Source organism: Papilio machaon, chromosome 22 (genome assembly GCF_912999745.1).
Source record: "Papilio machaon chromosome 22, ilPapMach1.1, whole genome shotgun sequence".
Lineage (NCBI taxonomy): Eukaryota > Metazoa > Arthropoda > Insecta > Lepidoptera > Papilionidae > Papilio > Papilio machaon.
Window position 1 is genome coordinate 730,886 of NC_060007.1, and position 17,415 is coordinate 748,300.

The 17,415-nt window shown below is 34.2% G+C and overlaps 2 protein-coding genes across 2 annotated transcripts; one reads left to right on the forward strand and one right to left on the reverse strand.

The window, feature by feature from the left end:
- The first annotated feature begins 1,124 nt into the window (after window positions 1–1,124).
- On the forward strand, window positions 1,125–4,960 carry LOC106713674 (carboxypeptidase B). Its single transcript, XM_045683578.1, has 4 exons — window positions 1,125–1,332; window positions 2,431–2,524; window positions 3,148–3,465; window positions 3,913–4,960. The coding sequence occupies exons 1-4, from the start codon at window positions 1,244–1,246 to the stop codon at window positions 4,468–4,470; spliced, it is 1,059 nt and encodes a 352-aa protein (XP_045539534.1). The 5' UTR covers window positions 1,125–1,243; the 3' UTR covers window positions 4,471–4,960.
- A 6,560-nt stretch (window positions 4,961–11,520) lies between these two features.
- Window positions 11,521–14,938, reverse strand: LOC106713676 (carboxypeptidase B). Its single transcript, XM_014506519.2, has 6 exons — window positions 14,804–14,938; window positions 14,062–14,271; window positions 13,504–13,603; window positions 12,900–13,019; window positions 12,630–12,818; window positions 11,521–12,154 (listed from the first exon to the last, which is right to left on the reverse strand). Exons 1-6 carry the CDS (start codon window positions 14,872–14,874, stop codon window positions 11,552–11,554), a joined length of 1,293 nt encoding a protein of 430 aa, XP_014362005.2. The 5' UTR covers window positions 14,875–14,938; the 3' UTR covers window positions 11,521–11,551.
- Window positions 14,939–17,415: the final 2,477 nt, after the last annotated feature.

Below are 17,415 nucleotides of genomic sequence, written 5' to 3' on the forward strand. Positions count from 1 at the left end.
CCGATTCTCAGACCTACTGAATATGCTCACAAAATTTCATGAGAATCGGTCAAGCCGTTTCGGAGGAGTATGGCAACGAAAACTGTGACACGAGAATTTTATATATTAGATTATAACAATACTTTAATGTTAGTAAATAATAGTTAAAAACGTGTATTATATTTAGCATAATGAACATTCAATTATGACTAATAGATGGCGTTACTAATACTTGATGCAAACATCCTTTGAGCCGGACATTTTCGACAAATTAAATTTATGCACACTAATGTATGATAATACGAACACAAATATTATATTTATTAACAAGTCTTATCTAATTAATTAAATAAAACTCAATCAAACTCGTTATTACAATTTATCAGTCTTTTAAGCGTAGGATTATTCGTATATCAAAAAAAGATAAGATACTTAGCAGTTGTTAAATGTAGTAAAATTACTTTAATCGTATAATGTGTTGAGGCAAAATGATGCAGTTGAAATTAATTATATTTATTTTCATATTAAATGTTCTAACTTTAACAGTTAATGCTAAAAATGAAGAATATATCGGGTATGTACTGATTATATAATATTTCTTGAGCCTCCCGTGACGTCATCAGCGTAGAATTAAAAAAAAAACAGTAGCCTATAACATGCCTGGTTGCATCAATTATCTTCCTGTACAAGTCCTGTCAAAATCGTTCCAGTCGTTTCAAAGATTACTAGGAACAAACAGACAGGCAAAAATTTTAAAAAGTGGTTTTTCGTTATAAGTGAAGCAAGTACTGATGTATAACATAGTCTGGAAGAACACATAGGCTACTTACGAAGTTTTTTTTAATTTTGGAGTTTTGTTTGACGGACTCACACATCTAGCTAGTGTATTGATACAGGTGTCACGTCATTGTAGATTCATGGTAACTGTAACCAAGTTAATTAATAATATAAGATAAGAAAAAGCCTTGTTATTTTTTAATACTTAAAAAATGTTATGCAAAAGTTTCATTAAAATCTCTTCACTAAAATTGACTTAGGTATTTGAAAGTTGTTTTTAAAATTTAACACTTCAAAATTTTAATATCTTTTTTTACAAAGGTACTATTTAAAATAGACGTTAATTTCCTTTCTTCTTTTCAGTTATAAAGTATATAATGTGAAATTAAATAGTACAGAACAAGAAGATAAATTACACAAGATTAAAAACGATTTTATTGATTACTGGCGTAAGCCTTCATTTAAATATAACATAATCGGACAGGCTATGGTTCCACCCGCACAGACAACATGGTTCGAAGAAAGACTTGGTGAACTTGGTGTACCAAAAGACATTTACATTGACGATGTTTACAAGTAAGTTGAACACTTGCAAGTGCAAGAACACTTTGAAGTGACAAATATTAAATAATATTTTTAAAGAAAAAAAAAAACATTTATTGCCACACAAAGAATATAAAACAAAAAAACACACACAAAGCACTAACTTGCTACAATAGTGTAGTGTGTTTACAAAAAAAAAAAGAAACATAAAAATGATAATAAAAATTAACGAAAAATAAAAAAGATAGAATTAGATTAAAAACAAACAATGATTCCATTTCTTTAATTCCTTTTATATATTTCATCAATATAAATACTATGTACATCTGAATTTTTACAATATAGGTAAGGGTCACCATATAAGGACAGTTTCAGGCAGTCGACTTCTTATAGCTGTACGTGTTTATTAGCCCTTAAACAACTTTTTGTGGTGGATTCCTTGTGATCTTTTACTTAATCAAATTATCAAAACATTTGTTACCCAAAATATTTACCTAAAATCCTCGTTACAACACAAACATGATACATTAAAGTGATAAATTTATTTTATCTTGTTATTACACACATATTGGAACGAAGTTCCTTATCGCGCGTTGTGAAAGGGGACTAGACGGAAAAAATTCTTACGAAAAGTTGTCACGACACTTTTTGCTATAGTAAGTATGTTAACGACGAATGAGCGCTACTTCACCATGGCAACGACGTGACAATATATAACGAAAATTCATAGAAATAAAATGTACTTCTTGTGAAGACTTAAGTTTTTTATTCATAGAATAAACATTGGTTCCTTCACTAATTAATCGAAAGGAACTTCGTTCCATCTGGGTGTCCCTTAACACCTCTCAAGTTTTTTTATTTTTTGATAGATTTTGGGATAAAAATGTTTCCCACAACTTGAAGATGTTTACATCAATTTGGATTAGAAAAGGAACATGTATTAAAAGCCATATGTTGTTATAATTTACGAATAACACGAATTGACGACGGAACAATTTCCTTCTCATTTCTCAGGCCATAGAAATTCATTGTTAGACGAAGACCGCAAGAGTTTTCAATTTTAATAACAGTTATATAAAAATAATCCATCTCATATGTACTATATTTGCAACAACGCTATGCGTGTTTCAGGTACTTATTGTTTAGAGAGGAAACATCTCTGGACATGTCAAGGAATGGTGATAATAACACATTTACCTTCAATGATTACTATCGTTATTCACAAGTAAGTTTTCTTATTTAAAACCACAGTAGCAATCGTACGTATACGATGTTAAAGAAAGATTTTTAAATCCAAAATTGGTATGAAGGCATTGAAAAATCTTGAAACTGCTAGCGCCATCTGTTTTCTATATTTTAAATATACCTTTTTAAGAAACTGCGCCATCTGTTGATTTATTTTTAAAAGATATACCTACAGGCTTGATATACTAAATATATTGACATAACTTATTTCTAACTCTTACTAATATTATAAACTAGCTTTTACCCGCGACTCCGTCCGCGCGGAATAAAAAATAGAAAACAGGGTAAAAATTATCCTATGTCCTTTTCCTGGTTCTAAGCTACCTGTCCACCAATTTCCAGTCAAATCGATTCAGCCGTTCTTGAGTTATAAATGGTGTAACTAACACGACTTTCTTTTATATATATAGATATAGATGTTTGAATGGAGATGAATGTTTGTTTGAAGGTATTTCCAGAACGGCCACATGAATCTCGAAGAAATTTGGGCATAGACGTAGACGATAGTCTGAATCTAAAAGAACACATAGGGTACTTTTTTTATTCCGCGCGGACAGAGTCGCGGGTGACAGCTAGTAATTTTATATTATTACTTGTTCACAGATTTTAGACTACATCAGAACACTTGAAGAAACATACAAAAATTCAACGGACATAACCTTAAATGTAATAGAAGCTGGTACTACTGCTGAAGGAAGACATTTAACGTACATCAAATTAACAAATCAAACACCAACAGTGAATAAAGGAATTATAATTATAGAAGCAGGAATCAATCCGAGACAGTGGATTACTATTCCATCATCACTTAATATTGTCAATAAATTAATAAACAGTAATGATAAGAGATTTCTTAATGATTTCGAATGGATTGTTATTCCTGTATTGAATCCTGATGGATATGAATATACCCATACAAATGTAAGTATTCAAGATTTAATAATTAAAAGAGAATTGTCAATTGATTGTGTGCACAGCAATGATAATATAAATTCAATAGATCAATAGAATTAAAATATTAAATAACGTTTATCATAGCATGTAGACTATGAGACTTCCAAAATACTACTTCTGACTTTCAAAATAGTACTTTTTTATATCATAAGGTGGTTTATGCCACCTGGATTCGAATTAGCGAGACGACCGTTGCCCATAGACATCCGCAAATGCAGATGCGTTGCCTACCTATCAACGGAGAAGGGGACGCACGAAAAGCGGATATTTCTCCTTCCTATGCGTTCCCTCTTCCGCAAAATTCACTTCCCTTTCCCATCCTTTTCTACTAAGAAAAGGGTGGGAAGGGAAAGAGTGCTTACTTGTTTTGATGTTAGAAATTTAATGCTTGACCTAAAATTATTTCATTTTCAGCTACGCTTATGGATGAAATCAAGGAGTACACGTAGTAATTTAGGTGCCATTTGTCCTGGTGTGAACATAAATCGTAACTTTAATATCGACTGGCTTAATTCAGACTCAAGTTCTAGTCCATGCAGCCATCTTTATGGTGGTACTGGTGCCTTTTCAGAAGTGGAAAGCCGTATAGTACAATCATTATTCGAAGAATATGGAAACAGAATACGTGCTTATATTTCCTTACAAAATAATGGTGGATTCATATCATATCCTTGGCAATATGAAAGAGCTGCGAGTGGTTTGTTTGCACAACATCATATTTTAGGTATGAAAATGATTGCAGCTATGGAAGATAGTTACGAATTGGATATAGCATCGGTGGCTTACGGAGATAGAGCGTCAGGAACAAGTACTGATTATATGAGAAGTAGGGGTGTACTTTATACGTTTAATATAGACGTTGTACCAAGAGGTCAAGATGGTGTTATCGTACCTAGAGAAGAAATACAAACGATAGCTGATGATGTATGGAGAGCAGTATCAGTTGTTGCTGAAAATTTGATACAATTGTAATTTATATTTTAGAAGTTTGTTTTGTATTACAGTTTTTTAAATTATGTTTAGTTTTAAAACATATTTAGAGTCACACTGAGAAGCTCATTTTGTGATTTTATGGGACTATCTCTTCTTTAGATTTCTGATACTAAATGCGAGTGGAAGTAAGAGAAATAAACTTCTATGTCGGAAATTATTACACTGTCCTTTAAATCGTATTTTTTATTTATAGCTAGAATGTTAGGAAAGTTTTTTAACCGTCCGCAAAACTTATTTTCCCGCTTAAGTTCTGATGCGACCGAAAACTCAGATTTAAGCATAATAATGAAAACCTCAATTAACGCGCGCCACAAAACAGCTGAAGTTTAATTAGAAGGCCCTATGCTCGCTGCTCTAAAGGGTGTTGGTTGTTATATAAACTTTGGCAAAAGTTTATCCAGAAAAAAACTATTAATATGCCAAGAAAATTCTGGAATATTCTATACGTGCAGACAAATTACAAATTTTAATGACAGCGCCATCTAAATTTAATAAAAAAAAACGTTACGTTTTTAAGGACTTAATTAGGATAAAACTGCAATAACTAAGCTTTTGTATCTAATGGTTCTTAATTTTTTTTAATGTTCTATTTTAGGAGTTGCATAGATATATTTCTTGTTTTTTAGTTTAAGTAAGGAAGCTTTTTAAAATACACATTTATTACATAATCATAGTTACTCCAGAAAAAATATCTGATATTAGTAAACGAGTTCTAGAATTCTTTTCCCCTTATTTAATAACGAAAAGCACATTATTTAATCGTAACCAATAGTACTTAAACAAAGTTAGTCAACTTTAATATAGATAATTTGAAACCGACCGAAGTTCATTACAACTTTGATATTGAATTAATTTAATTTCCGCTTTGGTTACATCCGATTTCGTTAATCTTTGTTGAACATCTAAAGGGAAAGGTTGTTTTGATAATTAGAAAACTAGCTGTCGCCCACGACTCTGTCCGCGCGGAATTAAAAAAAGTAATAAATAACCTTCTCCTTCCACACTATGTTCTACAATTATGACAAATTTCATCAAGATCCGTTGAGCCGTTCCGAAGATACATTCAAACAAACATCCATCCATCCAACCAAACATTAACATTTATAATATTAATAAGATATAGAGAAAACTAGCTGTCGCTCGTGACTCCATCCCCGCGGAAATAAAAAGAAACATAATAAATATCCGATGCGTTCTTCCAGACTATGTTCTACATCTATGCCAAATTTCATCAAGATTCGATTAGCCGTTAAAACTATATAAAGAGATAATAATATATTTAAGCGGAGATTTTGGTCTGAAAAACCCACAGTTATATCTGCTGCTATTATTATTCTTTAGAATAAATATTACATCTTTAGATGTAATGTTGTTTTCAAAGGTAAGAATAAAAACAATACTGGATATCTGGGGTATCGACTTTTCCCTTAACCTTTATAAATAAGACCATCGAATGAATATTTTATGCGAGAAACAAATAACATTTGCGGTTTATTTTGTGAAAAACTAACGAGATTTTCGTAACGTGTTTCTAAAGATTATTTTATACCTAAGCTTCGGAATTTAAAATTGGATAGTTTTAATATTTAAATATGATTCTATAAAAAAGAAAATTAACTTCATAAGATGAACAATATATTTGTTAAGTGCAAGACAATCTTATCGAATTTTTACTAAGTTGTAAAATTCAGAGATCCGAAACAAATCTTTGTATGGATTTATGGATGGATAAATGTATGTTAGAAGGTATATTCAGAACGGTTTAACGGATCTTGAAAATTGGCATGTATAACAGTCTGGAAGAACCATAGGCTTACAAGTCGAAAGTTTTTTTAAGTTCTACACCTATGGATTCCTAAAGCACTTAAAATATTTTGATTATAATTTGTTAGGACGTTCTGAGGACGCTGAAGAATATTTGTGACATAAAAAATAATCTGAGGTTTAATAACACTTTTTCTTACACTATGACGTTTCCTTATATTTTTATTACTTATATTTATATTTATAACTAGCTGTCGCCCGCGACTCCGTCCGCGCGCAGTTAATAAGCTTATATGACACGTTCGTAGATTTACCATAGCAGCGCCATCTATTGATTACTTACTCAACCCAGTCGAAAGGTATCGACATCTGTTAGAATCATTTGGAGTTAACAGATAATTGTGACTGTCAAATAATAACAGACAAATAATTAGCAATAAATTAAAATTGCGACTATAATTTGAGATTTAAACTATCCTATCTCTCAAGTTGGATAGAGCTGCACATGGTGTGCGAATTTTATTATAATCGGTTAAGTGGTTTAGGAGTCCATTGAGGACAAACGTTGTGACACGAGATTTATATATATTAAGATGTTATATTTACTATTTTTGCAATGTTTAGATTCAGATAGCAAAAAATATAATTCAAACAGAAAGCTATTTACCCATTATCCGGTCGTGTCGCGTCCTACGGATATAGGCTTTCATAATGGTCCTTTCCTGAAATATTACCTGAAATGCTTTTCCCGGAAGTGACAATGTCGAGACCGGGACAGGAAGTCTTACGTTATTTATACAAAGTTGGCGGGAAAAAGAATTATTAGATGGAAATCTAGATCGTGAATTTCCACTATCAATACACCTTTAGAAAAATAAAATTTTATTTTTTGTCTCTTATGTTTTTATTCAAGTATGTAAAGTGGAAATCCATAGCTTTATGCTTCATTCAGTATTTAATGTGTAGGTATCTACTAAAATTTCAAACTTCTACCTTTATCCGTGACAAAATTACAATTGTCGAAAAGTATTGAAGAGTTTCGAGAAATAGTTTGGCTATGCCGTCCACCGAGGCTGTGCTTGCTTCGGCGTCGGGTGCACTTCCTCTTTTCAAAAATAATCAAACAGTTAAGGCTACTTATCAAGATGGAACCGACATACATATATTTATTATATGTGTTTATTTTTACAAAAATCCATTTAGATTATTTAGATATAAATAGATGAAGAATAAATATGAAAGCAAATAAGCCAATCCATTAATAACAGTAGTCTTTCACACCAGCGAAATATCTGTCACCGCGAGAGAAATAAAGCTCGCATTGTAATGGAAGTCCCGTGTTAACTACTCGTACATCACCTGCAAATCACGTCTGTTTTGAAAAGGTTTAGATAACTTTAAAATTACATTGGGCATAGCACAAATTTTTGTGACTATTGCCATCGTTTCATCATCAACAAAATTTGTATAAAAATTTGTGTAGCGGGCGTAAAGTACACTAAAAATTTCATACTAATTCGGATATGACTGACGATGACGGTAAGAAGGCGATTGTTGTAAATATTCGTAATAGGCCCACAGAATACGTACAAAGTAATAAAACATATCTTCAATAAACGAATTTAAAAGGAGAGCTAAACTTTAAGTTAAGGGAATATATTTATTTATTATATAAGGTTCATTAAATATCGATCAGCGCCATCTAGACCAATATTCCAAAATTTAAACATCATCCAAACTGTTTGAGGACCTAGGAGAGTGGACTGTATAAAAACTGGTTACTGCCGTCTTGATAAACGATCGTTCGCAAAGGTCGTCCGTTGCCGGTGGGGTCCAAGATGACGAGTGTCGTCGACGTCGACCGCCGTCCGCTCGTACGCGCCGCCGGTCGTGACGTCGGTCGTGACGTCGCAGCACCAGCTTGCCATTTCTCAACACAAACAATATTTTATAAATTCAGCACTAGACAAAAAAAACAAAAAAAAAAAAACAGAAAGATAGTTAAACGATATTGGTATAAAGATTCGTCTAGACAATACAAATAAATTTTTGGCAAATTTAATAAAAGGGAAAAATGTCTGATAAGGGATTCTATTTGTCGCTTTACCATACAAAACTTAGAGTCCCGCTCTGTCAATATATTCCGGTCATGGCCGTCGTCTATTCTCGGAATGTGAAAAGCTGACTTGAGCCGTAGAACGGCGAGCATAATGTTTTCTGTCAACGTGAGTGCTCAAAACACGAGTTATGTACTATACTATAACGAGGAGAATCTTCACTGTCGTACCGTTCACAGTTTCACTCTCCTAGAAAAAAATAAAAATAAAAAAAAACAGAGACAGCAATAGTCTTAGTGATCGCGTTGATAAGTGAAAAAAAAGTATTGGATATTTTTTTTTGTTTAGTTTAGTAGTTTTATAGTTTACTGACAAAACCCAAATCAATCGGTCGATCCTGAATATTTATTACTTTGTATATGAGAGAGTAGAAAAATGTTTCGAACACCTGGAACCAATAAATCAAGTTTTTCAATTTGTTAAATTTTAATTAAATTTTAAATGTAATTAAAACAATCTAGATAAGCAAAAATGTATAAAGATGATTTTTTTTTTTCGGTTCGTTCGTTATTAACTTAGCTACAAGTGAAAGGCAAAAGTTAGGGCAGTTAGTTTTATAATCTTTTATTTGACTTTTTTAGCCGACTTCAAAAAGAAGGAGGTTATCAATTCGACTGTTTTTTTATGTGTGTTACCGCGAATCTGCGCACCTGGTAGTCCGATTTAGATAAAAAAATTTTTAATCGAAAGGAAGTGCTTGCAAATGGATCCCATTGTTTTGATTTTTTTTTTTATAAAAATAACACGACACTTTTTCATTCATCTTCGTCCGTATTTCGTCAATTAATTTATACGTTGCTAATAAAGTAAAATATTGTGGTTAGTTGATGTGTTAGGAATAAATTTAAGCAATTCCACAATATAATAAAGTAAATTAAATTAAAAAATTAAATAGTCAATACTTGTTGTACTTTTGTTGTTATAATTAAATTTTCCCGGCTTCGGAATTGTTCTCAAATTTGCGTTCCAACTTCAAGGGTCTTTTGATCTCAATCAACATTAATTTCAATTAAAACTGGTTTCCCATTGTTTTGTTTATAGAATAATCTTTCTTATGTTATAAATGTTAATGTTTAGATGGATGGATATTTGTAACAAGGTGTCTAAAGACCCGCTAAACGGATCTCGCTGAAATTTGGCGTGGATGTAGAAGATGTAGTTTGGAATTTTTTTTTTAACACGTTCGTTGCATTACGAGATCTATCAGATCTCTTGCAGAACTTTTGTATTACGCGTTGAATATAATCGAGTAAGACAAAAATAGATATTTGCTTTCTAATTAATAAATAAATAATTCTAATTATATATAAAGCAATAGGCTATCTTTCACCCACAAAAACTTCGAAATAATGTCGATTATGTCATTGGTTTTTTGGAAGATATAAATTATTTTCAAAACTGTATCTTTAGGAGACTGATTAGGTCTCAAACGCACCAAAGGGTAGGTTAGTTTTGAGATCTTTTAGGTCTACAAAACACCAGCTGAAAGTTCTTTGACAATGATAGCGCAGGGAACGTGTTAATTCAGAGCGGATGGAGTCGCTTGCGAAAGTTAGTTTGATAATAATTTATAAACTGTTAGACCATCGAACATCTTCATCATAATTTGTAGATTTTTTTTTCCTATGGTAAGTTTTAAATTTGAATAAAAAGAAATTGATGTTATAATTTAATAGAATATCAATCTTACTTCTTACTAATATTATAAATGCGAATGTTTAGATGGATGGATGAATGTTTGTTTGAAGGTAACTCCGAAACGGTTCAAACGATCGAACACAGAGGCTACTTATTAATTTTTATTTTTATTCCGCGAGGACGAAGTCGCAGGTGACAGCTAGTATTTAATAAATGTGTCATAATTTAAATAATTTATTGGAAAAATCTTTAGAATTATTCGGATTTAAGAGCTTTACTTTCAATAAAGATGACTTAGAGTCTTTTTATGTTAGGATTGAAGATCAAGGAATTGAGACATATCTTTCGGCCCTTCGTACACAAGAGAACGTAAATCTTCGAAACCCGGCGATTTTAGTCGCCAAGCAACTTGTGCAAAACAATATCAGAGGTTTGTACATAGCACGCGTTGCCGACATTTCTGTCTGTCTGAAAAATCGATGCAATTTTCAAGATCAAAAGTATAAAGTAGACATTTAGTCGACCGTACCAAATTTCGTCAAGATCCGTTGAGCCGTTCCGGAGATACCTTCAAACAAACATCCATCCATCCATTTAAACATTCGCATTTATAATATTAGTAAGATTTAAATGATTGCTATTCTCGTTTTAATATGACTCATTAGTTAAAACACTTTATTAATTAATTCAAAGATTTATAAATATTAGCGCACTTTAAATTGCACTGGCACAGAATTAAAATGATAATTTTAGACGATATAATAATAAATCCAGTGCCAAGCATAATAATTCCCCTGCAAGTCTGCAGCACGGATGCAATGCTAATCTAAATTCATTGAGAAGTTTGAGCACTCGCCTTACAGCGCATTACCATTCAGAAGATGTTGGCCTTAACACTAGTGAAGTTCCACCAAATCGATATTCGATTATGTAAAAATATTTAAAATTTAAAAAATTCAGCCTGGTAACGCCCACTGCTGGGCATATGCCTCCTCCAAAGATCGCCACAATGATCGGTCCTTTGCAACCAGCATCCAGGATACTCCTGCAACCTTGACCAGATCATCGGTCCATCTTGCAGGAGGCCTGCCCACTGTACGTGGCCGCCATTCTAGTACTTTGCGGCGCAATTGGCCGTCCGTCCTGCGGGCAATAGGCCGGTCCATCGCCACTTAAGGTTTACAATTCTTCGGGCAATGTCGGTTACTTTGGTTATGCTGCGGATCACATCAATTCTGATGCGATCACGCAGAGATTGCCCTCTCCATTGGCCTTTCAAAAAATCATAGTTATGTTGCTCTAAATATTACCGTGGGTTCCAAAACTCCTGCACGAAATCTTATTGTCTCTAGAATTGTTGTTATTAGAGAAGGAGAGAGAACAATATATTTTTGTAGGATGTGTTAACCCAAGGCTAGAAGATTACATTACAGGAAGTCATTATCTGACCAATACTGTAATAAAAATTATATCTCCATAAGAAGGATTTAGTAGATAAAAAAAATAGACGTGTTTTTAAAAATTTAATAAAGTTCGGTTCATTATTGTTTGTTGCTTCTGGAATGCTGCAGGACGAATCTCGCACCAGCCTTTATACCTTCCCAGGTTTCCCTTCCGGCTTGCTCAATAAATGCAGGATCAACGAGGAAACCATTCAAACCCCCTGAGTTGGCACGAGCTGGTAGTTCATAAGTGTATGCTAGAGGCACACCAACTGCTTGAACGTAATCGTTAGCACTTCCTGAATCCCTGTATGAGAGGACTAGAGCCGAGTTTCCTACTTGGTAGTTTGGTTTGGATGCCCATTTGACAGCATCGATAGCCTGTGCCATTCTTACACCTGCTACATTAAGTGTTAAGGCATTAGCGGGCAAATCACCAGTACCATAAGCGTATAAGATCATACTGCCGAAGCTGTGGATATCGATGAATAATTCAATACGGTTCCTGAATTGCTGGATAATGTTCCGGAGAACAACAGTTTCAGGTTCAGAGAAAGGACCTTTGCCGTGGTAGGTGTCGGAACAAGGCGAGTTGCTGGACAAAGTACCCCACTTGTAGTCGTAGTTGCGGTTCAGGTCGACTCCGAGGCATATGTTTCCGATCATGTGGCCGGTTGAACGATTTTTCCTCCAGAACCGAGTCTGAAAACAAAATCAATGATTTATGACTAAGTTTACACGAAATACTACAGTGGTAGATCCCGCAACAACAATATTTGTTGGGTGCACGAATTGGCCGGGTCGACCGGTAAAATACCACGACCACACAGAAGACAGGCGTGAAGTGGAAGCAATTCCGCGTTTCGTCTGATGAGTGTGGTACCGGAGGCCTAATTTTAGTCCTCTTTTGGACGAAGGAAGTGGATTTGGCGGAAGAGGGGACGCATAGGAAGGAGAAATATCCTGTTTCTGTGCGTCCCCTTCTCCGTTAATTAAAGGTAGGCAACGCATCTGCATTCGCGGATGTCTATGGGCAACGGTGGCCTCGCTATTGCGGCGAATCCAGGTGGCCGTTTGCTCGTTTGCCACCTTATGATATAAAAAAAAACATTATTTTGTTTTAAAAAAATATGGACAAGACGGAAAAATAGTAGGCTTATCCTTTAAAGATACTAACGTTGGTGTGGCTGAATTCATAACCATCAGGGTTGGCGATAGGTAAGATGATCCAGTCAATGTTATCAACCAAATCCCTGTCGGTGATGTCAACAACCAATTTTCGGATGGCATACAAAGCTGCTGGTAAAGTTACCCATTCACGGGCATGGAGCAAAGATTGAAGCACAATTACTGGTTTCCTGTTATTCTGAAAGAAAAAAAAATGATAAAATCAGAATTTCTAAAATATCTGTTGTTCCAGTTTCAGAAATTTTTTAACCACAAATACCTGGAAGTTGGTTGTTGATATCCTCAAGTATTTAATATCGCGTCCTTCAGAACTTTTTCCTCCAGAAACAACTGATACAGTTGAGTATTGTTGTGCCAAGCTAGTAAGATAAGCATCAACCTTAAAACAACGAAGTTAGGTTAAGTATGTAGATTAAGTAACTACCTATTACATCTATGCTCCTCGAATTATTAAGACTGACGTTAATATTACCAGAATTATTTTAGCAGAACTGAGATGAAAAAGACTTGAAATAATAAGCATATTTAAAAAGGGGGCCAGTATAGAAAATAAAAAAAAATGTTATAATGCTTATGCTATGCTAATGTTATAATGTTATGATGCATTTTTCGTTCAATGATTGATATTGTCGGACAATAAAAATTGCAGTAAACGAGTAACAACCAACAGATATTTACTGTAGAAATGTTTATTGATGGAAAGTCGATAATGCCGTAATTGTTTGTGCGGAAGATTAGGTAACCGGCTATAACTGTAAGTTAATAAATTTTAATAGCTTTTACCACACATAGTTAATCTATATTTATGGTTCTGATAATTACTTTAGATTAGATAATAATGCGTTTTATTTTATAGAACATACCGCTGAGTAACGGTGAATGACGTCAAAGGAGAGGCGGCCGTCAGTTCCATTGCTAAGGGCTACTGCGGCTGATAAGAGTTCGTCTTCCTTCTCCAGCATACTGTTTTATAGTTATAATTAAATTTGTATATTTGAAGAATCTTAAATAATAAGTTAAGTAATTATAAGACAATAATATTCACCTAAGTGACACTTCATCAAAATTCAACGAAGTAACGTTGTAAGGGCGGAATGAAAAAAATGGATATTTCATAACAACTGCATTTGATTCATTTATATTATTTGAAGTACGAATCGATTCGTTAACTTAAATCGATATTTATAAGCAGCTCACCTCACTATGAAGCTAAAATTGATAGATGTCAAATGTGGCCTATTACATTACCCCACCAGTTCTTAAAGTTGTGCAATGATCCCCTCACTTAACTATCAAGAAAGCCACCTCCATAGTTATCTTGTTAATATTATCAATTAACGTAGTAACCCATACTTTTTGGTTCTATCTTTTAGAGTATTCTTTTAAAGTAAGTTTTTAGTTGTTATTAATAAAGTACTTACTCAACAACATTCTCGACTTCAATTTTGAAATTAGCACCGGCATCGGTGACTTGTTTTTGGAAGTAGTCCCGCATGGAGCCAGCAACCAACACAAGACCAGGCCTGGAGGGGGTCGCATACGACCACATGTCTATGCCGATTACATTCTCCAGTGCGTGTACTTTTTGCGCTTGCTGTCCGTCTGATACGGTCACTTCGTAAAGTACATGACTGGAATAAGGTTTATTTTCAAATAAAAGGGATTCGGTTTTTAATTAACTACCGAGATGAATAATAAGCCATGGATGATAACGTGTATAACAAATCCTTGATTTTTTAATGAAAATAAAAACTCCTTTCCATGATCCCCCTTAATGTTAAGTCGTGATATGGACCAAAGATTTCGTTTTCAATAAATACCTATTCAATCTAATTAAATTGTTTTAACTTTCGTGAGACATAATAATAAATTACTTAAGAACGGCTTAACTCACGTATGATTGTCCGGTGACGGCACCGACTAGTTTCGGACCCGTCGGTGGTCCACCTAGTCGGTGCCGTCACCGGACAATCATACGTGAGTTAAGCTGTTATTAATTAATTTATTATTTACCCTTATCTTGAAGATTCCGACACAAAAGTCGTTATATGCTTGATCTGCCAATCATAACACAGACAGTGACACAAGATTTCTGAAGGTTCGAAAAGCTTTTTTATCACTCGACACACCTAATTTAATATCAAATATAAAATGTTCACTTACCCAACGTACTGTTCGTGCTTGGCAAACGCCAAACAGAATGTCAATGATAGAATAAATGCAACTTTAAGCATTTTGACCAAATTCCAATTCAACCAAGCACCAACTGAACTGGCCACTTGAACGGCCTTTTATTTTACTAAATAGCTTTTATCTGCAATCAATATTTATTACATTATTACCTCATAAAACATTGTCATAAAGTGTCATATTTTATTATATACCATATATTTAATTTACTAGCTGTTATCCACGCTTCCGTCGTGGCGGAATTAAAAAAAAACTTTAGTAGCCTATGTGTTCTTCCAGACTATGTTCTACTTCTGTGTCAAATTTCATTAAGATCCGTTAAACAGTTCCCGAGATAGATTCTAAAAAAAACATCCATCGATCTAAACTGTGGCATTTATAATATTAGTAAGAAGAAAGATTTAGAACGTTACTGGCCAGTACCCGACCATCGAAAAAAAATTCTCTATCTTTGTTTAAAGTTAACAAGAATAAAATATATCTGTAGTACTAAAACAAACAACAGGTCCTGGGTTCGAATCCCTTCATGTACGTTACAGTCGTGAGTTGTGTCTACTAAAACATCATCTATCTTTATAATCTCATCCGTCATTTCAGTCGTCACTCCTTTCTTAATCATGTCACCTTTCACGAAATCAATCCATCCCAGGCCTAACTCCACCCGTGTATACCTCCACATTTATATTGAAAGTTCTTCTTGTCAAATGCTATTCTTCTCTTCTAAAAACATTTCCCAACTCTGCTAACATACGCGATAGGAACGAACAATACGAACATACTTAAAAATTCAGGTTTACTACTCGTTTTTCGTCACAATTTTATGCTTCGAAATATACTAAAAGATTATGAATCACATTATCAGGTTTCGAGGTGAAGAGAATGGTGGATATAAGCGAGTTCAAATATCGATTTCAGCTCTACGGTATACCGGTATGAAGTGAGCGTCAAGATACAAATGTCTCGATAGGGAACATTTGTTTAGAACGAGCCTTTATTTTTTTTTTGTTTGTTTGCTATGACATCTGTGAAACATATTTAGTCTACATCAAGTCATTGAACAGACAACATCATATTTTTCCATCGTGTTAAAAATGTCGAATTTTGTACCAGAAAGTGATGATTTGCGGAAAGCATTAATTTTTTGTTTTCATTTGAAGAAAAGTGCTGCAGAGTCGCATCGAATGCTTGTCGAGGCATATAGTGATCATGCTCTATCAGAAGCAACATGCAAAAGATGGTTTCAACGGTTCAGAAATAATGATTTTGATGTGAGAAATGAAGAACGTGGAAGACCACCAAAAAAGTTTGAAGACGCCGAATTGCAAACGATATTGGATGGAGATGACACTTTGAATCAAAAGCAAATGGCAGCAATGTTAAATGTTGCACAACAAACAATTTATGACCGTTTAAAAGCTATGGGAAAGATCCAAAAGTGTGGAAAATGGGTGCCACATGAATTGAATGAAAGACAGATGGAAAACCGAAAAAACACTTGTGAAATTTTGCTTCAAAGACACGAAAGAAAATCGGTTTTACATCGGATTGTTACTGGCGATGAAAAATGGATTTATTTTAAGAATCCTAAACGGAAAAAATCATGGGTTAATCCGGGACAACCATCAACATCGACTGCAAAACCAGATCGATTCGGCAAGAAGACAATGTTGTGTGTTTGGTGGGACCAGAAAGGTGTGGCTCGTGGTACGAGCTCCTAAAACCTGGTGAAACCGTGAATACTGATCGCTACCGACAACAAATGATCAATTTGAACCATGCATTGATCGAGAAACGACCAGAATGGGCCAGAAGACACGGCAAGGTAATTTTGCTCCATGACAATGCACCTGCACACAAAGCAAAACCGGTTCAGGATACAATCAAAACACTTGGCTGGGAGCTGCTACCCCACCCGCCATATTCACCAGACTTGGCTCCTTCCGACTACCATTTGTTTTCATCGATGGGACACGAATTGGCTGAGCAGCACTTTGATTCCTACGAGGAGATCGAAAATTGGGTGTCTGGTTGGTTTGCTTTAAAAGACGAACAATTTTATTGGCGTGGTATCCACAAATTGCCAGAAAGGTGGTCAAAATGTGTAGAAAACAATGGCCAATACTTTGAATGAAATGTTTTTTACTTTCCCATAATAATTAGTGTTTTATTTTCACAAAAAACGCTCATTTCATACCGGTATACCTATGTAAATGGTTTAAATGATTTGTTGAAACAAACCAAATCCATGCTACGTCGGTTTCATAATTAGCTTCACTTCGATTCTGGTTCGCTTTCGGGGCAGATAGTTGGTCTTTAATACACACTTATAATTTGGTCTCAATTGTCAAAATTATTCTGGAAGTTTTCGTGCGACAAATTTTCATCTCCGGCTGTTTATAATGATCTCTTTTTGTTATTGAATTATCTTCCCTCCGTCGAACTGGAATAACGAACGTAGATTTGCTTTGCGATTCAGCTTTACCTTTCTATATAATCTTAGTGCTTGGTTAAATTGTTTAAACTTAGGCGAGAGATTATTTTAAAATTAATTAAAAACAGCTAACACTTCTTAACTCCTAAATTTC